The sequence below is a fragment of the Lycium barbarum genome, chromosome 6, assembly GCF_019175385.1.
Source record: "Lycium barbarum isolate Lr01 chromosome 6, ASM1917538v2, whole genome shotgun sequence".
In the NCBI taxonomy this organism is placed as follows: domain Eukaryota; kingdom Viridiplantae; phylum Streptophyta; class Magnoliopsida; order Solanales; family Solanaceae; genus Lycium; species Lycium barbarum.
Window position 1 is genome coordinate 108,959,527 of NC_083342.1, and position 25,619 is coordinate 108,985,145.

The 25,619-nt window shown below is 34.1% G+C and overlaps 2 protein-coding genes and 1 long non-coding RNA gene across 3 annotated transcripts; 1 reads left to right on the forward strand and 2 right to left on the reverse strand.

The window, feature by feature from the left end:
- Positions 1–574: 574 nt before the first annotated feature.
- LOC132645373 (trihelix transcription factor ASIL2) lies at positions 575–3,540 on the reverse strand. Its single transcript, XM_060362327.1, has 2 exons — positions 2,751–3,540; positions 575–1,154 (listed from the first exon to the last, which is right to left on the reverse strand). Exons 1-2 carry the CDS (start codon positions 3,372–3,374, stop codon positions 747–749), a joined length of 1,032 nt encoding a protein of 343 aa, XP_060218310.1. The 5' UTR covers positions 3,375–3,540; the 3' UTR covers positions 575–746.
- Positions 2,901–8,989, forward strand: LOC132645375 (uncharacterized). Its single transcript, XR_009584094.1, has 3 exons — positions 2,901–3,038; positions 6,631–6,719; positions 7,379–8,989. It is a non-coding gene; the product is annotated as an uncharacterized LOC132645375 (long non-coding RNA).
- An 8,990-nt stretch (positions 8,990–17,979) lies between these two features.
- On the reverse strand, positions 17,980–19,280 carry LOC132645374 (U-box domain-containing protein 11). The gene has a single exon (XM_060362328.1). The coding sequence runs from the start codon at positions 19,094–19,096 to the stop codon at positions 18,158–18,160; it is 939 nt and encodes a 312-aa protein (XP_060218311.1). The 5' UTR covers positions 19,097–19,280; the 3' UTR covers positions 17,980–18,157.
- Positions 19,281–25,619: the final 6,339 nt, after the last annotated feature.

The window sequence follows — 25,619 nt, forward strand, 5'->3', positions numbered from 1 at the left end:
GAAGAAAAGACTTTAATAGCCTTACCCTTGAGCCGCCCTGTTCGTTGGTTTATAGTGCAATACTATGATAACTTAAAGTGATAAAAATGGATTAGATAAACCTAAAGTCAAAAATTAATTTTCTTGATAAAAAAGATAACCTAAAGTCAAAAAGTCATATGAAGGAAATTTCTCTAGCTATAAACATACAATCTCTCAATGTTAACGCAAGCTTAACAAAGAATACAAATCGAGTACCGAAATTTACTATTTCGATTCGCTAATTCAGTATAGACCAGATTATGCACACCCCTATAAAGAGTTTTAGCTAATTTAAGATCGACAAATAGAGCCCGTTTGGATTGACTTATAAGTTGCCTATAAGTTGTTTTCAGCTTTTTTGAGTGTTTGGCTGGCCAGCTTAAAGCCATTTTGTGCTTAAAATAAGCCCAAAAAATCAATTGGATCCGTTTGACTTAGCTTATCTAAAGCAGCTTATAAGCTGCTTTTTTTAAGCCCGTCCAAACAGGCTCATAGTCGGATTGATTTAATTTATTCCTCTATCTTTTTCACATATGATTGAGAAAGGAAGAAGTGATACCGTAAAGTCCTTTTATAAGATACAAATCAACAAGATAATGGAAGTGGTAGTTATTACTAATCTAAATAAAATGTCCTCCATATTCAGGTAGTGGCTGGGTCAAGAAGATATCACCAAATTAAAGATGGAGACAAGGTTATTTTAATTTTCACGGAGTATTACTTGCTCATGATGAATTTCTTCCAATTCTCAATGAAGAGTCAACTGATCCTTTGGTAATACTAGCAAAGAGCTTAGCAATCTCAAGTTGAGTGTTGGCAATGATCTCAGTTCGCTTAAGGTCCATTTCTCCTCTTTTGGCCTCAGCTTCAGCTCTCATTCTCTCAATGTCTCTCATCGTCTCCATTCGTGCTTGCTCTGACCTTACGACTACTTCAGCTAGCAGACGTATGCTCTCTCCGATTTCCCACCCTTCCGGTGCTGCCCTCTTTCGCTTCTTTGATCTCAATTTCACGTTCTTCGACTTGCTCTTGTCGCTGTAGAGTGCTGGCGTGCTGCTGCTATTTGTAGCCGCTGTTGCGTTTTTGTCTGGTGCTGCTGCATTGTCCGATAATTTGCTATCCATTATGTCTTCCTGAAGAAAAGAAATAGGCCACTTTCATGCTCCTTATAAAAGACACTGCACAACTTAATAGCATGCACAATTTTATAAAGCATGGTTATATTAGTAACTCCCACTAACGGGCAAGTTGATTTCCTTGTTGCCAATAGACAGAGCTTAAAGAACTAAGCCCCTATTAGAGAAAGTCATTGCACGCTAAGACACTAGCCTAGCTGACTAACATTTTTCAGCTAGCTGTTGTGTTAGTTGTAGTGCTCCTTCCCTCTGTTTTATTTTTTGTGACTTAATTTGACTGGACTTGTACTTAAAGAATGTAAAAGAATTTGTTGCATCTTGCGGTTTGAAACTAAAAATGGCGGTCACATATTAAATACTCGCTCCGTTTTAATTTATGTGAACCCATTTGAGGCACGGAGTTTAAGAAAGTAGAGAGGACTTTTAAACTTGTGGTGTTGAATGAGTCACATATTTTGTGTGGCTATAAATCATTTCATAAAGGTAAATTGTTTCCAAATGTAGAAAGAGGTCATTCTTTTTGGCACAGACTAATAAAGAAATAAGTACACATAAATTGAAACAGAGGGAGTGTATCATTCGAATCTTGGTCTTGAATATGTCCTTCCTATAAAGTATGACTTAGGATAAAATGAGAAGGTTAAAATTAAAAACAATGTTGGCAAAGTAATCCAAGTAAGCCCTTTTCACATATTTAAAATAAAGAAAACTAGACTTAGTAACTTTCTTTTTTCTCCTTATATACAATCTTCAAATGATAATTTAGCTAATACATACATCAGTACGTGGAAAGGTGTTCTACGTTATATATACCTTTCCGGAATACTATTTGTTGTGAAATCGCTTTAGTGAGCTCCCTTAGTTGGAAGGTGGTTCCTTGTGCAGTATTATATAACTATTTGTGCAATTTCATTAATAATAATTAAAATAGCAATAATAACAATAATAATAAATATTATTTTTATGATGATTGTATATCTAAGACGAAACATAAAACGTTCAAAACAAGTCTTTCACCTAAAAAACGAAAGTACCTGATAAAAAGCTCTTTATGAAAAAGGTGAGGTTCAAATTTCTCTAGTCGTGAGTAATTATAATGCAAGAATATCATTTTAAGCACAGACGGTTAATCTCTTTCTATACAATTATTTCAGCTAACCGATTAGAGTTGAACCATTTTTTGAATCTCAGTAGCATTAAGTATATTTTCGACTCTCTTGAATTTACTTACTACAAAGGATACAAAAAGACGTAAACAATCAGAGCAAAAAAGGCAGATCATAATTATTTGAACTTAAAAATTACTCCCTCCGTCCCAATTTACGGGACACCATTTGATAGACATGAAATTTAAAAAATAAAAAATAAACTTTTAAATCTTGTGATCCTAAATCAAATATGAGTATCGTAATACTTGGAATTATTAACTTACTATGTAGTATGTACTAAATTTAGAAAAGACACACACATGGAAAAGAAAAGTGGGACCGAATTAGTATTTTTCTTTAACTGAAATAGTGAACAACCAAAGTTAGTTAAATTGAAACCAATCAAATTAGTAAATGGAAGCATAGTATGATCAACTAAACTAACCTTTGCTCCTCTATCAAGACCATTAGAGCCATGTGAATTCTGATCACCATTCCCAACAGGCAAAGTCACCGGAGCCGGAGGTGGAGGTTGTACCGCCGGTGGCTGCAGTGGTTCCACGACGTCGATCACACAATTAGTATTAGGCGGCGTCGGCAGAGGCGGCGGCAGCGGAGGAGGAGGAATTAGAGAAGATGAAGCCGCAGACGCGTTATTTCCACGTAACAAAAGGTCGAGTCGAGGATACAGCGGCCACGAAGAAGCATCAGCAGCAGTAGCAGATTCCGATCGGTACCTCTTCTTCATAGACTCAATTTTGTTCTTACACTGCGTCTGAGTTTTAGGCGATTTCGTGTTATTACCACGCGCGGACACGTGTTTGGCGACGTCCTCCCAGTCTTGTCCTTTAAGCTTAGCTCTGTTACGGAGTATCCATTTAGCTTCATAAGCTTCGAGAAGACACGAAACTGCACCTTCACTCCATTCATCTCTCTTCAGTCTGTCACTGTTCCCAGTGCCAGTGCCAGTGGCAGCATGGTAATTTTGAGGCTTAATAATCCTCGGTGAGAAATCATCTTTGTTAGAGATTTCTTGATTTTGATGATTCCCAGCTACTTTATGATCCATTAGTATTATCTAATCCTCTTTCATTCCTAAAGAGTTTTTCTAGTCTAGCTGTTATACTTAGCCGCGAATTATATTTGACACCAATACGGGAGAGAGGAATTAAGTGGTAGAAAGAAGGGGTGAAATGATGGGAGGTCAAGCCACTAGAGTTAAAGGGTGAAAAAGGTGAAACAATAGCTAATTAATTCGAGTGGAGTTTTAGAAACCGTTTGAGTTAGTTAATTATTAAAAGTAGCCATAAGTATTAAGTATTGAAAAAAAAATCAAGTATTTAAGTTGATATTATAAATAAATAATTACTTAGATAAAAGTCTAAAATAGATACTAATTAGTGGAAGTATGTTTGGTAAAGCTATTTACAAAAATTAAATTTAAAGTATTCTTACACAAAAAGAATGAATAACCAAAATAGAATTGAGAGATAATCAAAAGTTATGTTGTAGGAAGAGTATTTTGGAGATTACAAAAGACATTAGAGATAAAATTATAAATTTTTTGATCAAATCAAAAGTGTTTATAAGCTGCAAAATCATAAATTGAGGGTGATCAATTTATGTATTTTAACTGATTTTGACTTATAAACATTTGGCTTATAAGCAATTTGATGTTTATCAAGTGTGTAGATAAGTCAAATAATGTTTATTAGCTCATTTAACCAGTTTATAAATTTAGCCAAATGGTGGCACAAGTGCAGTTACTTATGTGTGATTAGACACATTACAAACTCGAATTCTACCACAGCAAAAACCAATTCTTAAGTGGGAAAAAAAATCAAATATGTTATCGATCGAATCTCGAATCGTACATCACCACCATTGATTCTCGACAATTTCTCGATGATTAAAAAAAAAAAAAATCGAGTTGCCTAGCAAGAGGCAGGAAAGTGTTTAGCGTAGGGTTTTGAGCAACTCTTGTAGTTTCTAAAGGTTGTCAACTTTAGGATTCTTATGCATTAAGGAGAATCATGGAATTTCTAGAATAAAGAGAGTGACATAACAAAATCTTGTTATTAGATTATTCTAAGATATTGAACGAATTTCATACCGTAATAACCGAATCAAACTTATGCTCGCCGTTCGACAGCTGTGACTGTTTAAAGATTTTAAATGGACGCGGCATATCTTAGAGTCAGTTTGGATGGGCTTATGCTTATAAGCTAAAAAAAATTAAGTTGAGGTAGTCTAACTTATTTTTTTTGGCTTATAAGCTGTTTTCAGCTTATAAGCTGCTTTAGATAAGCTAAGTCAAATGGACCCAATTATTTTTTTGAGCTTATTTTAAGCACAAAATGACTTTAAGCTGGCCAGTCAAACACTCAAAAAAGCTGAAAACAACTTATAAGTCAATCCAAACGGGCTCTAATCGTCCTAATTAATTGCTCAAAAGACGTAATTATTCTCTAACTCCCTATACATATGTGGAAAGGAGATAGTCAGATAGATACATTACCAATGTGTGTGTGTACTTGTACTCGTATTAAATAAAAATAATAATAAAAAGAGATTGAAATACTCTCACATGTATGTCGAAATACAGTTCTCTTTCACTAATATATCTATTATCATATGAAAGAAAATAGTTGAACATTTGGTAAAAAAAGTTTGTACTTTAAGCTGAATTTGTCAAGTATAAATTTCACTCTATACGCTTAAGCTTTTGTGCAGTTCACTGGTTTCTTTTCACCTAATTTGTCAAACAAAAGTGGGAGACTGTAAGAGAGGAGCACCCTAGCATATTACTGAAAATGAAAAGAAACAGCATAAGAGGTGGAAAATGGAGGAAAAGGCCAAGTTATAGTGCCTAACCAAACGAAAGGAGTAGAGACTAGAGGGGGCAACAGTGTTAACTTTGTCAAATGAGTTAATGATGGTAATCCAACTTTTTTGCCAACTTTTTGTTAGTGTTATCTTTTTAGTGAATATGTACGTGTTGGTTTTGTGACTTTTGTAATGTGATTTTGGGCATATATCTTTTGGCTGTTAGCGTTGATATGAAGCCAACCATGACATCCACCGATAATTGGTGGTCAGTCACGTGGGACTGTCACCCACTTCATTTTATCAACACCATCCCGTGCCATTTTAGCATAACCAAAGGACGTTAGCGGTATGGATAAAATCTCTTCACCTTTAATTGAAATTCAAAATTCAATTCAAAGTTTTGAAAATTAAAATTAATTTTTAGTAGAGAATGCTTCCTTATTTTAAGTAAATATTTTATGATGAATTCGAATTAATTGGATCGGTAAGACAAGAGGAGTGAAGACAGGATTCCCTGCCATTCTCTTGCTTTTTCTAATTTTTGTGAAATGAGATAATCTCACTTTTTAGTATTGGAGTATCAATGAGCAGTAAGCACTTTGAGACCTCAAAGTATACCGTCCACTTAAGAGATGCAAAGCAAAGATAATTAACTTTAGCCAAAGCATTTGTAACTATTCCAGGTATATCTCATTTAGATTAAATATTAACTGTTGATATTATTAATTAGCCAAAGCATTTGTAACTATTCCAGGTATATGTCATTTGGGTTAAATATTAACTGTTGATATTTAGTTATTGATTACCTTCAATAATGTTATAGAAAACCTGAAATCTATATATAATATAAAGCTAGGCATAGACAAGATAATGTGACACCTCTATATGACCTCCATTGACATTTATCTTTTATCTCCATTTTTTGGATTTTTTGGATTTTCTTATTCCTAATCTACTAACTAAATTGCTTAGAAAAGCCACACAGAATAAATGATGAACTAAAGGCCACGTATTAGTCATCAAGTCAGACAAACCCATGTATCACCCCACGTAACATGAACTTAATGCTAATTAAATTATAACTATAATGCTAATTAAAGTAAAACTATCACCATTTATTATTAATCCACCCTTTCCTATCCCCTCATCAATTACAACTCTACGCATAAGCATGTTTTAATGATGAAAATTGAGAGGTTTGAGTTTTTGGATATAAATGTAATCTTTTCTACAGTCCGAAATGTGAGATCCAAAAATTTCTTATAAATTAACATTACATTTCATTTGATAATAGGTTATGTTTTCCTTCCTATTTTTAGGTTCTTTTCTCCTTTCTTATAAAAGTTTAATTATTTATTGCTTTAATTAAGGAAGGAAATGAATAGTTGTAACGGATAATGAAGGGTCACCAATCACCATCTATAGGTTTGTAAATAATATTCCATCTATTTTTCCTTTGTAGGTTTGTGTGATGAGATTATTTTGTATCTCTGCAGGGATCCAATATTGGCGGTTAATTTCATCTAAATGTTCCTGTCTTTAGGACTCTTAAGCCCATTTGCTTGCGGCCATGAACACTTTGTTGGTATGTCTCCTCATCCACTCTTATATACTGGTTAAACTACAAGCTTAATTTTTCGTAGTGTTCTCTTACAAAGAAAGCTACTGTACAACCTTGTACTTCTGGTTACTTCAGAAGCATATACAGAAGAAAGTTAATTATTGTGTGTTTAACTTATACTTGTGTAATACTTGTGTAATGTGTACCCATGAATGCAGTAAGGTGATAGGATAACTTTGTTTTCTTTCAACATTTCTTGACATTTTTATTATCTTGATCCTTTTAACAAAATACTGTCCATAAATTACTATAATGATATCATATCAAAAAATATAATTTAAATCATATTAGTTAAACCCTTTTTTTCTTGTATTAGATTTTTAAAGCTCACCAAAAATGTTGTTCAAGAAGGTTAACGGTCTCACTCAAAAAGTGTAAGGGGTATATTGTTTCCCAAACCTTGAAGGTTTATGGGATTATGTGAAATATACTCTATCAAAAAACACAAATTTGAGGAGTTTCCAATTTTTTGAATTTATCCATAATTAATAGCCTCAATGAAAATATTATTTATGCATACGTATTTTGTAAAAAATAATCGGTGAATTAGTGTCCCTCGCTACTTAAGAAGACAAAGTTTGTCCCTAAATTGCACTTTTCACTCATGTGTTGTTGTATGCCAGAATTTATCAATCTTTTCAACCATTGCGTCTCCAACAGTATAAAGGATCAAGTCACGGTAGTAACGTTGCGAGGCACAAATACAAGGTTGTATGAATCTTTATTCTAGATGGTTGACGTAAATACTTTTCGCAGTTCCCATAATCTTTTTACATACTCTTTGTGGATTTATATATAAGGGGATCAAGACTGTTGAAGTGTGAATATAGCAGTTGCATATTAACATCTTATCTAATTCCTCTCGATGAAATAACTCTCTTGTTGTCTCGTATAAAGGTTCTTATGCAAATTTTGTCTTGAATCGAACGACTTTTGCAATGCTTTATAACCTAAGAGATAAGACATAATGGCACGAAATTGGACAACCATACTCTTAAACAATACAAGGCAATCAAAAGAGAACATATAGAGAAGAAGCTTAAAGATATGTCCGATGTACATTCTTCGTAAAATGATCGGAATGCTCTTAGTGGTGAAAAGAAGTGAGTTATATGTCGAAGTTAAATAATGCTTCATGAAATTATAGGTTCATAATATAAATCTAGAGTTCCCCAAGTGACTTTCTTCTTTAATTTTTAGGGCATTGAATCTTAAATTTCTGGTAATGATTTATTTCAAATTCAATGGTTAAATTCTTTGTATGTTCAATTTTTCGCTTCCCCTACAATTTACTTATTTCTTAAATATTTTTCATCCATCCTTTAGCCTTAGATTTTTATATATCAAGTTTTGCAAAGTTCCGAGCTTGTATTTTTATTTCTTTGAGAAATGAATGAAAGATGTTTTTAGTTTTTCAAAAGCATACTTTAGTTAATTTTCCTAATCAAGTATTCGAAAAATATTATTTTCTAAATTTCAAGTAGTTCCGTGACCGCGCGAAGAGCGAGTAAATTCACTAGTTAAAGCATAAATCAGACAAAAAACACTGTAAACTGAAAACGCTATATTGAGAAGAAAAAAATTTGGGATCCAATTCACTAATCTCTGTGCTGGTCCTCTCTAAAGCAATTGAGTTTCCATAAAACTCTATGGAACTAAAAGATATCTTTTATTATTTTATCATTTTTCATTTTGTCCTAATTCCTAAGAGTGGTAGTGTATTTGTGGCCTATGAAAGGTAAAAGAGAAAAACTGAAAGAGGTAAGTATGGAAATTTTAGCCGTTTGGACAACCTTTAGGAAAAGTATTTTGAGAATTTTGTTTGGACAATTCAAAGTTTTTGACAGATGTGTGAGTATTATGTGAGGGAAGTAAAAACTTTTCACTGAAAAATATTGTGGAAAAAGCTATAAACTTTTCAGACAACATGAGATGGGAGTAATAAGAATTTTCAAAGATTGAGAAAACTTCTGAAAAACAATCTCTAGAATAATACAAAAAGATTATCTAATGAGCTCCTACACAATTTAGGTTTGATATCCCTTTCATTTTTTTTTTCCTTTTAAAAGTTTTTTGCACTCTCCTCAATGATTTTCTCTTCCTTTTGCCCACTGGCCAATGCGCTTTCGTCATTCCAACTTATTAGCTGCTCCTTTTTTACTTTTAGGGCCCTTTCCACTCTCCTTTTCAACCTTTTTGCTAATTCTCCACCGTTTTGCTGACTTTTCACGTACACGTCAGGACTATCAACCCAAAGATATTATGAGGTGATGGCAGGATCTTTCTCCATGAAAGGCTTATACTACTGGGTATGCCTGTCAACCGGTTCCAACCGGAACCGGACCGGGAACCGGTTAGGAAACCGGCCGGTTCCGGTTCCAAAACCGGAACTGCCTAACCGGTTCCAGTTTACCGGTTTTAAGGTCCAAACCGGAACCGGTCCGGTTTGAATTCGTTAAAATATTTTTTTTTATATTTTTTGTATTATATATATATATATATATATATATATATATATATATATATATATATATATATATATATATATTATAGTATTTATTTGTATATTGTAGGTATATTTACATATGTTATACAATTTTATAATTAAAGTTTAAATATTTACTGACTAACAGCCTAACAGCAAGTCAGCAATACAGAATAGTGTTTTTCGTACACATATATATGTATAACTTACATATACTTATATATATGTACTATATATACTATATATACTTATATATATGTATAACTTAATATATATACTAAATATATGTATAACTTAATATATATACTATATATATGTACTATATATTATATATAGGATAGCTTAATATATATATAGGTATAACTTAATATATATACTATATATACATATCTACTATATATACAATATATACTTAATATATATACTATATATACTTATATAATATATATACTTATATATGTGTATAACTTAATATATATAGTATATATACTATATATACTTACTTATTATATACTATGTATACTTACTTATATACTATATATGTACTATATACTATATATAAGTAAGTATATATAGTAAGTATATATAGTATACTTACTTACTTATATATGTGTATAACTTAATATATATAGTATATATACTATATATACTTGTATATATGTACTATATATACGATATATACTTACTTATATACTATATATACTTACTTATATACTATATATACGATATATACTTACTTATATACTATAGTATATACAATATATACTATTTTTTCTATATATACTTAAAATATACTAAGAATATACTATATATACTATATATATTATTTTTTATATATATACTATATATACTTATATATGTTTAAGTATACTATATAACTTAAGTATATTCTTAGTATATTTTAGGTATATTCCTAACTTAATAAAAGTAAAAATATAAACACAAGTAAATAGAAGAAAGCTCAATGAGCCATATATTTTATTCATTCTTGGATAACATTTATTTGCAAGTTGTATTTTTTTTTAACTTGCAAATAATACATGAGTTATACAAAAATAGTAGAATAATAAAATCACCAATTTTGAACCATTTCGTTAATTTCCCCCACATCATATTCGGTCATGGAAATATCTTCAAAGTCTTCCATTTGGTCCGGTCCACTAGCTATCAAATCTTCAATTTCTTCCTCTTCGCCTTGCTCCGCTTCTGAGTTTTGGTTGCGTCGCTCCGATCTAATCCAATCTCGAATGCACACTAGTACTTGCAAGCTAAAGCCGGATAATGAATGTCTATGGTCTCCAATTTGCTGTCTTCCTTGGCTAAATGCGCTCTCCGAAGCCACGGTTGATACTTGAACCGTAAGGATATCTCGAGCCATTCTTGAAAGTATCGGATAGCTTGCCTTGTACTTCTTCCACCATGCTAAGACGTCCACCTCATCCAGTTGGCTGATATCCACATTTGGCTGCATCAAATAAAAGTTAAATTCATCAAAGTTTGCAGTAGAAGAAGATGTAGGCTGTGAATGTAAAACTTTTAAACCCGACAAGTCCTTTTTGCTACTATGAGAAGTAGTAGGGCGTGGAGCAACTGGTGTAGCACGTTCTTCCAAACTAGAATAATGAGTAAAAACTCTTCTAAACTCATCATCAATAGCGAGATCGGCTTCAGCTAAAGATGGTTGAACTCCCTCTTCAATTTCTAAAAATGTATAAATTTGACTAACCAAATTTTTAGTATAAGACACTTTTAAACAAGGATTTAAAAGGGAACCCAATATAAATAAAGTTGGGATGGGAAAAAAATACTTCTTAAATTTGATTATCATTTCAAAAATAGCCACTTGATAATCGAGTTTATATTTATACTCTTGTAAAACTCTAGCTATTTCCGCTAAGTAGGCTAAAATTTCGGTTACCGTGAGATAGAATTGTCTAGAAAAAGCAAGAGTTGCATTATAAAAAATTTCTAAGAGTTCAATACATTCTTTAACATCTTCTCAATGCCTATAAGTTAACCAATCCTCACTATCAATATTATATTTGTTGTGAACTTGTTGTATGGGAATCCTATACTCATATGCTTGTTGTAGCATAATGTAAGTGTAGTTCCACCTAGTCTCAATTTCTACTTGAATTTTCCTAGGTCTAAGGTTATTTTCCACACAAGCATTCTTAAAATCTCTAATTCTTCCCCTATTAGCATTACAAAAAAGAAACGCAACAGCATTTCTAACTTTTTGAACAGAATCATCAAAATGCATAAGACCATCTTTAACAATTAAATTTAAAATGTGACAACTACATCTTACATGAAAAATATTTCTTAGAGGAGGGTTTATTTCTCTTTTTAAAAGACCAATTGCCTTTGTATTATTAGAAGCATTATCTAAAGCAATACAAAGTGTTTTTCTATAAATGTTAAAAAATCTCATTATAGTAGACATTGAATCGGCTAAAAATTTTCCATCGTGACGACCTTTTCCTTCGTCGTATAAAAAAGCTATAATTCTTTTTTGCATAACCCAGTTGTCATCAACCCAATGACATGTAATAGCAAAGAAATCTAAATGGTTAATACTAAGACCCAAATCAGCGGTAAGACAAACATTACAATTTAAAGAATTAAATACATGGCGCAAATAAAATCTATATTTTTTAAACAAATCTATAACATCGGCTCTACAAGTACTTCTAGGAATACCCTCAAATAACGGGTTATAACAACGTTAAATGTAAGTAACAAACCCTAAACCCGAGGGAAAGGAAAATGGTAAACAATCATAAGCTACCATTTTAGCTACTTCTACGCGTTCTTTTTTCTTGTCATACTTAAAATTTCTACCGGTTCGTGGGTCTATCGTCATTTGAATCCCCCCACATTTGAACCCGTTTGCTCTCCCCAAACATCCATATGTTTGGTTCTCATATGAGCATTTAGTATACCCGTTCCACCATCCTTACCAGTTCCTTGCTTAAAACTAAATACTTGTCCACATAGGGTACATGTAACTGATTGATTTTCCCTATCCTTAGTCATAAATTTCCAAACTTTAGCTGTTGGCTTACGAGTTCTAGGCGGTTTGTCTTGTGTATGTGATTGTGCAGGACCTGTATCTCCTATAGGATTTTCGGGGGGTTGTGTTTCATCATCATCATCATCTAAGTCTTCATTAAAAGTGTCGATAAAATGTTGTTGCATTGCCTCATGACCTAAAAGTGGATTATTTCCACCAACATCAATACCTAAATTAGGTGTTTCTTCCACAAATGTTTCCTCATTAAGCGCACCCCTAACAGTACGACTACTACTACCGGCACCACGTCTTAATCTCTTTAACATTATTAAATAGAAATTATTTAAATCACAATCAAATAAATCACAAGAAAATAAATTACAACAAATTAAATTGCTAGAATTAAATTGCGTAAATTAAATTTCGAAAAATAAATTGCTAGAATTAAATTGCAAAAATTAAAGATAGAGTTGGAACGAAGGTACCAAATTGCCGGAATAATTTCCAACAAAGCGAAGGCGGCTAGAATTGCAAATCCACCAAAGCTACTTCGGATTGTTGCAAAATCACCAACTCCACCAACAATATTATAATTGCAAAATTAATAATTGAAAGTTCAAACTATAATAAGACTTTGTGGCTAATTATTGCAAAGTAACTATAATTGAGAGATTGAGATTTGAGAGAAAGATGAAGAAGAGTGAATTGAAATGAAAATGAAGAAGGGTTTATATAGGGGTGGGGAAGGGGTTAAAGTGTTAAAAAAAAAAAATTTGGGGGCCAAAAATTAAGAAAATGACCGTTTGGCAACGGCCATTTTTGCAAATGGACCGTTGCCAACGGTCCATTACCGAGGCCCAAGTCCAACGGCTCTTTCCTTTTTTTTTTTTTTTTTTTTTTTAATTTTAACCGGTTTAACCGGTTCCGGTTAAGAAAAATTTGGAACCGGACCGGTTATACCGGTTCCAGTTCCGGTTTAACCGGTCCGGTTACCGGTTAAAACCGGTTACACGGAACCGGTTGACACCTTTACTACTGGGCACTGGCTGGCTACCTTTTCTTTCAATTTATCAACATATTCTAGTTATCAGTAAGTTCCTTTGTTACAGTGCGTGTTCGATTCTTCTGTTTTAGTACACAATTAACTGAGTTTTGTGCATAAAAAACATCTCGATAGTTGTGCAAAGTTTCCCGGACCCTCCTAACATGGGATGCTTTGTGCACATTTATGCAAAGCCAGCTATAATTTGCTGGATAGTACTGAAGAATGGATTCTGAAGCAAGTCAAGATAGGGGAACAGCTACCTATGGTATAGAAGTCTGGACAGAAGAGTAGAAGACGATTAAAATGGAGTTCTGATAGCCTTCTGTTACCTAATAACATCTTAATCTACAAATAAGAAATAGAAGCATCTAGTATCCGAGTAGGTGATCATACACCTGTCAGTACTTCCGTCTAAGGGCACGAAACATGGAAAGAAAAGAGGGAAGACAAGACACAACTAGAAAATGTATTAGGACAAAAAATCAGGTAAGGTTTAGTGGGATGGCATCTAAACCCATGTCTAACACTAGAGTTAGTCCTTATGTAGGGTACATTAATCAACATTATTAAAAATTCTATTGTACAAAAACTGGAGGAAGCTAAGTGGAGGGGATCTAAACCCAACCAGTAGCGTCAACAACTAGTATAGCAAACTCATTACTGATTTCAATAGGATTTTTTGCACCTCATCAGAAACAAAGAGACAAATAGAGGGTAATCTTGACGCTTCTGCTGAACCTCTTTTAGCATGAGGCTTGAGTGACAATAACTAAGTAAAATTACTTGAATACAACTCTCAATCCAAGGAAGGAAAGAGGTTTAGGCTCGATACTCACTAACCTCTTTCCTTCCTTTCCCCTTACCGAATTGCCCTCCCCAACCCAAAATAAGCTAGATCCACAGCACACCCACGGCAATGGGTAGGGGAAGAGAAGAAAAAAGAAGGCTCAAATAACATGCAAAAGCAGGCACTGCTCGAACATTAGGGCACCAACGAGCATTTCTTCCTGTGTTATGAGGTACAAATGCACTTCAATTTGCCTCAGTTGCTGAAAGTCTCGACAGAAACTAGTGGATAATCTGTGAATTTGTGTTCATTGTGTATAACTAGTACCAGATATAACAGTACTGAGAGCCTGTTTGGATCGGCTTAGTTAGGTGCTTTTAAGCCAAAATAGCCTTTAAGCACTTTTGTAGTGTTCAGGTAAGATTAATGTGTTTTTAAGCACTTAAGTTATAAGCCCATCCAAACAGACTCTAAGTCTACATACAACTTACCTCTTCGCACAGAGATTTGTGTCAAATCAGTATTGTCTCTATATAGAACTTTCTCTTGCTAGGAATGTTAAGACGGTAGAACAAACTGAAAGCCAGATCAGCATGAACTCAAATGGAAGGGAAAGGTATAGGGCCATTCGTTCAACAACACAAACACACTATCTGGTTCTCTCTCTCTCTCTCTCTCTCACATAGAGCAAACAAGAAAAAGAGTGCAAAGAAGGAACAACAAATATTGAAAGGATAAAAACAAATTCCTTAAAAACATACTTCCATGCACCAAAAAGCAATTTGGAGTTGCCTAGTTCATAAATTGGCAATTGGTTAATAGATCAGATAGTCAATGCATTTTGAGCAACTAAACCACATTTTCTAGAAATGGACAAGGCTAGCGGAAAGTGTTGGAACCTTGGCCGAGACCAGTAAAGACGCTAGGTACCTCATTTCTTGTTCTGATAAGTCTAGGTACCTCATTTTTCTATGAGGGAAGGACAACGGAAGACAACTACCCCGTTAGTATCAAACAAATTCAAGAATACTGAGAACACAAACATGAATATATTGCAATAACGCGTCATCAAAAAAATATATTGCAATAACGCATCCTATAAGCTCCAAATTGCTAGAGAAGCAAGTTCAAGATTGTGTGATGATGCTTAATGATATCACCTCAAGGTAAATTTGCTAAGTAACAAGCTTAAGACTACCCAAGGTATTCAATCCATACAGAAGGGTCGGAACTTAAGCAAAAGAACTAGCTGTAAAGCTAGTCAAGGTACTTACAGATAAAGATCTCAACGTCCATCTACTGTACTCATTTTCACACCTTTGAACTTTGATATTCCTGGAGCAGTTCTCAGATTTTCTCCAGATGGAGCAACTAACCACATCAAGATGTCTTTCGGGGATGCTGAGTACAATTTTTAATAATTTCTTAAGCTTCACCAACTTTTGCCAGGATTTGATACTTCTAAGTTGCTGTCTACACTGTTTTCCACTTTCCTTGTAGAACTTATCCACCACTAAATAGTGGGTTTTAGTTGTTAAACATGCAGAAACCAATGCAATCTAGCCACAATATATGCAAACAAAATGAATCAGCTCAGGTGTCCTAGAATTAATCAAAGTTAACATGTAATTAATCAATTATAAAGCAGTGAGTTACAAACCAATCTACTCTAACTGTATCATGTGCAAACACAAATCAACTCAAATGTTTTTCCCCGAATTAAACTAATTGGTATGAGATTACTCAACTACAGCCTGGTTACAAGACAAGAAGTCAGAACCAATCTAATCAACCACAATACTCGACAAATCAACTCATATACTTATCCTTTCCTTTTCATCTCTTTCTCAAAAAAAATTAGTCAAGCTGGTATGTGATTATCCTCTGTACAGCAGTTGCATTGGTCACCAGAATTCTCTTCATCGGAGGCAACCTCTGATTCAACCCAGGTTAGATTCTCGGAATTTTCTTGAGTATGCGTAATTTTTTATTGTAAGGTAGGCTTTCTTGAGTATTCAGGAGTCATTATCGAGTAACACCGTCTCCTTTCCTTTCCACCCTCTATTCTCTCTTGTCCCCTTCTAAACCTTATAAATATTTGTTGTACCATATATTACACATGAAAAAGAATCTACAAAATAGCCCGACAAAGTCAGCCTGTTATGCTTTTATTTTAATTTTATAATTGAAACATATGTTTTTAGAATATGTATGAGATGGGAACAAGATAGTGAGAGTACTGCACGAGCCTTTGGGGGAGAGAGAAACCTGATATCACGTGTTCTTCTCTTCAGCAAGACCTATGACTGGCTTATAAATGTAAAATGTATCACTTTTAATAGAATTAGTAATCTTCTATGATTCTTAATCTTTCTCTAACTCTATTTCATATACTTCCAAAAATTTCATCAATAGCCTAAGGTCACCACTATTTTTTCCTAATTTCTTCAGTTGTTTCTAGCCCTTAATACCTCTTTAGCTGACAACATTTTGAGCAGGAGCCTCACGTATGGAGATTGTAGCACATGCTGCAGCCAAGTCACGCACATTGCACAACCCCCACACTAGAAGGTTAATGCTCTGCAGCATCACCTTCACAGGCTTATCCATTCGTTGCAGCAGCGAGCAAGGGGGATGCAGAAGATACTATTTTGAGAAACAAAGGGGGAAAAAAGGTTCTGTGCAAGTATGCATCGAACAGGATAGTCCTGCTACAACTATAAAGCACCTTTCTCCCAAGATACAAAGGGTTCTTCCTCCTGTGGAGTTAGTAACAACAGAGTATAATTTAAGCCTAACAAAGAGATAAAAAGGAGAAAAGAGGAAAGTAAGTCCATCTCACATGTATTTAGAATGGAAGGAAAAGCTTAATTTGTATGCTAGGCTAAGTGAACATTAATGTAACATTCATAAAGAGAGAAAGGTGGAAGTCTTTTGGAAAAAGTTCATGGCTTTGAGGTAACAATAAGTCAATAAAGCGGAGAACAATCAAATAGAACTCAACTTAGTCAAACTCTCTAATGTCTATTTTAAAACAATTTTAAAGCAGAAAAATCAAATTAAACTCAGCTTAGTCAAAATTCTTAATTGGATTTGCGCCGAGTCCCACATTTTAATCATGTGGCAATGCGGCTGAGAGAGGAGAACATATTTTGTACTTGTCAGCTCATTCTTATCTGCTTTACCCTACTATGTTCGAGTTGTCACAAGTTTAAGGAGTAATATGTTCCCAATGGTAAACATAATTTGTTTGATCAGGCCTGTTAGACTGCCTTGATTACCAACGACGCCCTGTTGTTCCCACTTGTAAACATAATACTGACCCCGCCCATAAGGTTAAATGTTGTTCATCTGAAAGCATCAAACTGGTTGAAGAAAAACAGACTGAACAACTACTTATTTTGAAATAAGCATAACACATATTTCAAAGGCCTGAGAGAAGAAAAAACAAAGAAACGGAAGTTGCTGGGTTTAGACACTTAAATGTAAACCCCCGAGTCAAATGTCTTTTTGTACTGTGAATAACAAGTAATGACTTACACCTATTAAAGCGACACATCGATGATGAACCAACAAACTACTGTTGTAAGTTATGAAGGATACTGAAATGGCACACATAAAAATGGGCCAACCGTCTTGTATGTATAATTGTATTCGGGTCAGTGATCAAATCCAATAGTAAAGTCCATACTCAATTGACTGAACTATTCTCTGCTCTCTAGTTTTCACTCCCAGAGGCAATAACTTTATCATCAAGCAGGTAATGCAATAGTCCTTTTGAACTATCTAGCGACTGCAATACATTTCTGAATATTCTGTTAATACAAAATAAGAAACGCCTAAAATTTGTAAAAAATGTTGCATCCAAAAATTAGAAATAGGAAAAGGGAAAATACAAATCAAGTGGTTATTCAATTTGTTTTAGTTAGCAGTCAATCCAAACTAATTCTTCCAAGTTTCAACCACATTAATGCATTTTCACACCCCATTCACTGTGTATAATAACAGAAAGAGTACAAACACAAAAAAGGCATTTACAAGCATAACCATAGAGATATATTTGACATACTCATAATGAGTGATTCGATAAGCAATCCATCCCCTCCTCCTCTTGAAACATACAAGAACTCGCATCGAGTATCTTCAACAACGCCATCGCCTTGCTCCTCCCTTTATCCGTTCCATTTTCCGCCACTTCAATAATACCATCCACTGCCCCTAAAACTACACCCCGAACACTATTGACCGTCTCTTCACCGCCACATTGCACCAAATTCAGCAAGGCTGAAACCGCGTTCTCTTTAGTTCTACCGCTTGATCCAGTAGAACTATCCAACAAATCCACTAACACCCCAACACCTGATATCTTCCTAAAAGCCTCCCAGCTCTCTTCACAGCCCGCAATTTGAGCAATCACAGCTGTAACATCTTCCAATATCCCAACTCTACCATCATTACATAACAACGAAAACAACGGATTTACAGCTCCAAGCTCGATAATTTGAGCACGATTCAACGGGTAAAGCGCGATACCAAAAAGCGCTTTGAGCGCATCTTTAACAGTTCTTGAATCCGAACTAGGGTTCTTTATAATATCTATAAGCCCAAAAAGTATATCCCTCTTGTGCCCAATGATTGGCCGATAAGATTCAAACGTTAATAAGCTGAAGATGGTTGCAGCAGCACACTGAGCAACGAAAGGGGAACTAGGGTTTCGGAGCGCGTGAGAGAGCGCGTCCAGGAGTCCGCGCGTGGACATCAGCAAGTCTTTGGAGGAAATTGAGAGGTTATGCAACGTGGCGGTTGCGTTCTCTTGAGACAACTTGTTCGATGAATACAAGGATTCCGACAAGTATGGAACTGCGCCGGCGTCTGCGATTAACGGTCTGCTGTCGGAATCGTTTTTGGAAATTAATCTGAGTTCGCAGATTGCTTCAGTTCGTGTTTGCTCTGAGACGGAACTTAGTTTCATAACGAGGTTCTTTACTGCTCTTCGTTTGACCTCCATTTCTGGCAATCTTCGAGTTTTCCGAGGGTGATCTAAGTATTTGTCTTCGTTGAATCGATCATGAATTCCTTTATGTAGTGGATATACATATTACTAATAATTTAAATACTCCCTCTTCGTAATTTGCGTGTCACTTTTCTCTTCTCAAAATTCCAACAGCATGCAACATTTTAAGATTTTTTTCCACCAAATTAATATTAAAAAAATTATAATTTATAGTACTTTCTCATATAGTTTTCAATATATAAAATTTTAATGCTAAAATATTAAATTAATCTAATCTAATTTAATTTTAAAATTTAGTTAAATTAGCTCTTCTAAAATGAAAAATGACACGTAAACTGGAACGGGGTAATACTATTTAAATACGCCATTGTTGACTTTGTGTTAAGAGAGTTTGGTGTGCTGTGGTTTTTACGTTTTGACAGACAGGTCACGCGTGTGAGGTTTCTATACAGACGTTCTTTTCATTTGTGGAAAATAAACAAGAGATTGAAAATTAGCATTTGGACTTTTAAAACCTTTTAACAAGTAAAGATATATGTAAACGTTTTAAGTGTAAAAGGAATAAAAGGAATTGAATTAATTGGAAGGAGTTGAATGTGAATAGGTAAACTTTCTGATATCCTTGAAGCATTCTGATTTACAAGGCAATAGCCAATATCTCGGCGTATCCAAATCAGTGAGACATTAAAGTTCGACGCATATATTCTTTTCTAACCTGAGATAGAGGAAAATAGAAAGACCCATATATTCTTTTCTGACCTGAGATAGAGGAAAATAGAAAGATATGGACTTTCAATCAAGATTTTCCTTGCAAGCCGATTCCCAGCTCACCACTCTAATGATTGGAAAAATTCTTAATATTGTATAGGGTGAATCCGTAGATACTAAGTGGACGTATCAAAAGATGACACGTGGCGATTGGGACATGTTAGATTTGAGTTAGCAAGCGAGAGGCTTCGGGAAAGCATAACGACGCTCCAGAGAAGTAATTGCTATCAGAGACAGAAACTATAAAAGATCCGGAAAAGCATGCCAACTCATCGGTCAAATGTCATCCAATGCACAATCGTTACAGAAGACACCCAAGATTCTTCGGCCCTTTATTACCTTTTATTGCAGCATTAATATTGGTAATTAAGGGGGCATGATTTGTGGATCATGCATCCCAAAGCTCTAGTATAAATAGATATTCTCATTCTGTTGTAAGACATCTGAAAATATATACTAGAAATACCCTCCTCTTATTTTGCTTTTAGCTCCTAATTGCTCTTGTTCAATTAAGCAAAGTTCTGATTGTTCGCTTGCCCGGAGACTCTAGCTCAAAGGCTTCTCCAAGGCTCAGGCTATTCTAACTTCTCAGGCTATCCTAGCTCCTTATTTTCAATTACATTTCGTTCATATTACGTTCTATTGTTATTTATCTCATTATTTCAGTCATATTGATCCGCGTGTCCTTGACCACGTATACAAATTCAAGTCAGCTGATTTTACGGGTAAACAAATATCATAAAGCTTAATAGCATAAAGAAAAGGTCTTTGCATTAAGCTGAACTCATGTAAATTGTGGCATTGGTTGTGTTTAACCTTAAAACAGAGAACAATTAAATTTGTACGTGATGCCAAAGATATGTGGCTAAATGAACAGAGAAGCAGATCTAACCAAATGTTAAATACGTATGGCCTCGGGTATAGAAACCGAGGTCGATACTCTTTTGTTACAAGCTCTCACGAGGTATAATAAAAAATGAACTTAAGAATAGATGGAAAATGATTTAATAAGATTCTTATGATTGTTCACGTAAACTATTTCTCTCCTTGCTATTGTCAACCCTTTTCATGAATGATAACCTCCTCTTTATATAGTAGAGAAGTTTCAACCATAGTACAATTCTAAATAAAGCAAGTAAATCTAGTGACAGCTGTATTGCCGAGATCGACGCCGAAATATCCGGGTAAGGACGGATATTTTGGTCTCCTGCTAATGACAGTCAATCGCCCTTCCTTTATCGTCTCATCCCCGCCCGAGCTCGAAGCCTCGTTCCCGGTGAGACGATCGTATTGTGACCGAGCATAACCATGACAACGGGAAACCGAGCGTGCCTATGTCTTCGGTTTTACCCGTATACATGTTGTAATCAACATTTTGGTATGTTTCTTTTCAAATAATATCTCAACTACGAATTAGGAGTTTTTCCTATAATGTGAAAAGGCATTTATTCATATTAAATCATTAATTTTCTCCATGAATTGATAGGATTTGTGGTTGATAGTCTTTATTTAGGCCATGGAAAAAGTCGGGGAAGGTGGGTGCCTCGTGGTCTAGTGGACTAGTGGCGTCATGGTGGCTGAAAAAGAAATTAATGGGAAATTGGGAATTATGGAGACGGAGAAGGAAGCGATGATCGTGAACTAGAAAAAAGAAAGAAAGGCGGAATACATTATACATAGACGACCTTCTAAACTAGTTCAGATATTCAACTTGAATACCTTAATTGAGCTCCTCTCCAGCCGAACACTTACAAGATTTTCATTGTGCTTAAGACGTGTTTCCCTCTTCCTAAATAAGCGTATGCATAAAAATTGTTCGTCGATTTGCATGTTAGGACTTAAAAAAAAAAAAAAAAATCTCTCTCCTTCAACTCTTTTTATTCACAATTACTGCGGTGCATTTCATTTATGTTTAATTTCTTCAAATATTCAAACTTTTTGCATCCGCTGAAGCAATGCGAAAATATTTATCGAACTAATCTTTAATCCCTCTACCAACATTTTAAAAGTTCTCACAAGAAATTTTCTTCACCATTATCACATATTTCCTCCGTCTCATAATAAGTGTCACCTTAACAAAATCACACATATTAAAAAATCAATAATGCAATGTGAAATTTACTAAATTAACCTTATATAATAAAAATAAATTACCTTTTCATCTTGATTAGAGCATGCACAAGTAGTAATTCTTTTGACATTGGGAATCCAACAATACCAAGTTACTATGTGGCTTGTCCAATCATCATTTAGATATTACCTTAACCTGTCATTTTTGTCTGTCTTGATTTCCTAAGATGACATTTATTATGAGATCAATTTTTTTGATTAAGGTGACACTTATTATGAGACGGAGGGAGTATCATTTACTGCAGTACCTCAATGAAAATGAGATGGTCGGAAAAATGGAGATGATCATAATTTTGTTAAGGGTCCGATCTTTTATATCAGAACAAAACACTAGCAAAGAACAATCAATCACGCATCCTTAATTAATTTCACAACCTCATTAATATTTCCAACTAATTCCACCCAAAATACATGAGAAACCACAAATACTACCTCGAATTTACTCTCGTCAAACTTCATATCATTGTGATTTCATACAATTTCCGTTGGAGCCGACAAAGGTACAATGGTAAAAATGAAGAAATCGTATTTTGAGAAAGAAAGGACATATTTGGGATTAAATTTTTTATAATTACCAAAAGCTTATTTTAACTAATTACTTGGAACTAAAAGAGCCACTTATTTTTTCTTCTTATTGGTGAACTTTTTGCCACATTAACGAGTGCAGAGTGCACATATTATATTTGTTGATTGTTTGAGCAAAATGTGTTTTAAGTGAAACTGTGTTAGAGTGTTCTAATGAAAAAGGGTTCACTTGAGGTGTTCAAGTGGAAAATATTTGGACCAGTATAGAGGGTCATATATTTCGCCAAAAAGAAAATGAGATGGGTTCGAAATTTTTCTTATAAGTTCTTATGAAGAGTAATAATGACAAAGCCTATTATATTGGCGAAGTTAGAAACGACTAATTACTGATTTTGAAATTGCTCAGGTGCGTGAATGAAAATTTATGACATTGAGAGAAAAAAAAATTCTATGGAAGTATAGATGTCTAAATTCTAATTGTCCATTTGCTAATTTTGAGTATATTTCAAAACGCTGAAATTTTTTTTAGGGGTCCAATCAAATGACTCCTAAGTGGATTATTCCGATACAAAATTAAGAATTAAATCTATTGCTTGAATGAGAAATTACCTAAATTAAGATTTGATAGATCTTTGAGCATTTTAATATTATTTTATTGATATATTAAAATGTCTCATTCTCTTGTTTGACCATTCACATTTGTGGCCATTAAAGCTGAAAATAGGCTCTTGTCTGACTATGCCATTATGCCTTGTAACTTATTTTCCCGTTATCACATTTAGTACTCCATATTCACACCACTTTATTATCCCTATAATCCACTTTTTTTATCCAATTAATTCAAGGATGAATTTTTCAACTATAAATAGTTTGTCATCCTTACTTTGTGGATATAGAGAAAAATATAAAGTGTATAAAGAGTGAGTTAAAAAAAGAGTTTATTGGCTGAAGGAAGGTGTTCTTCTTTTTGGTGGAGCTTTGGACTCAACCTCTTATCCAGAATTTGACGTGATCGGGTTGTTGAATCCTGGAGGGAACAAGTCAGAAAGGTTACTGCTGGATCGGTAGATTTGCTGCAGTGGGCTTGAATCTCTTTAAAGAGAGCGAGATATTCGAGTCTCAGCCGAAGATATTTTTATTTCTTCATTTTATTTTTCAATTGTAATTGTAATTTCATTATATTATCACCAATAAGATTAATTTAATACTGTTGGGTTTTTTGATATTGGTGAATGGGATGAAAAGTGAAGGGAATATAAAAGGTCCCTTTTTTTTTTGCTTTGGGAAATGTAAAAGGTTCCTTGTGCTTTGGTTAAAGCATCTGTCCCACATAGGAAAAAGAGAGAAAAAGAGAGGTGTACATATTACATTACACCTTCTCTAGTTGCTAAAAGGGTTGAGGGGGAAAGGACCCCACGCGCCGTCGTCGTCGCTCGCTCGGCTCGGCTTTGGATTTGGATTTGGATTTGGATTTGGATTTGGATTTGGTCAAATGATCTGATTCTGACCCGTTAGTGACCCGGATCCGCGTGTCTGACCCGCGACCCGTTTCTCCCCGGATTAATTTAAATTTCCCTCCGTTTTTTTTTTTTTTTTAAACGTACATTTTCTGAAAGGTTGCAACCCTTTCTGAAAAGGTGCAAACCTTTTCTGAAATCCTCTATTCTTCTACTCTTCTTACAAGTTTTCTTTTCTGTGTGATATACTGCCATTGAGTGGTTTGCCGCTACCAGAATTTGGAGTACTACTATTTTGGTAAGATAATCGTTCTATCCTGGGAGGGGATATTCCATCAACCTCGAGTACTGTGAGGGGAATAATTTCCTTAAGGACACACTTTGAACTAAGTGGGCTCGATTATGTTCTGAATATATTTTTTTTTTTTCTAACACTGTTTCTGTTCATTTGTCCATTTTCTGTAATTTACTGGTTTATAGTTTTTACAGATTGTGTAATCTGCTTTTACTAAGTGTTTTACAGATTCAGAAACTTTATTTAGACTTATACAGATTATTTTTAAACAACAAATACCACAATCATTAGATTATTTATTCCATATAGAAGGTCAAAAAAATAATTTCAATTATAATTATAGGATAATCTGATTTCGAACCTAACAACCCCTCAAGGATGTTTGGTTGGTAGATAAAGGACACCAATCCCGAAACTAAATACAATTGCTTTACTTCACGTTTGGTAGGATTTTAATCGAAGTTAACAATTTTGTGTTAGTAAAGTATCATATTTGAGCTTCTTCAAAACTTTTTGTTCAAAGTTTTTTAGTAAACTCAAGGTTAAAATTTGGGAAAGAAATTTATTCAACTTTATCTAGTTTAAATCAAACACCTAGTTTGTTTATTAATGAGATTATTTAATCTCCATAATACAATCACTAATTATACTAATCTGGTTATATCTTGTTCACCCACCAAACGACCCCTTAGATTACTTTAGTGGACAATATATTTTCAAACCGTTATAATCACGAACCATGACCAATAAGAAATGTCTGCCACAATTGGAATGGACCAGTAATCATTTTTTATTTTTTTGCTTGAAGGGTAGGTAAAACAAGAAAGAAGTACGTGGGAAACAGGGAATAGCACCTTTCAAGTTTCAACCCGTGATAACATAACTCCAAAATAAGCAAAATGCACCCACCCACCGACAATACGAAAGTGCCAAACCCGTGAAACCATCTAATAATTCATTCCCCAACTCAAAATCAAATAAAAAAACAATAAAGAGAAAACCAAAAGCAGAAAGGTTCCATCAATCAAATGATGATATAGTAAATTAACTTAATAAAGAAAAATCCAAATTAACTTTTTTTAAGATTTGTATTTTTAGTCTCTCAAATATAGATATTTCTAATCTTAGATGACCTTGTGATTCTTTTATTCAGCATATTAACTTTTGATTAATTATATCGTGTACTTTCAATTCCTTTTGATTGAGCATTTTTACAAATTTATTGGCTAACTGAATTATTAACTGTTAAATTTATGCTTGTTACTCCATATTAAGGGCAACATAGTGCTAAATATTACTATTTAAATAAGCAAAATGCACCCACCCACCGACAATACATAAG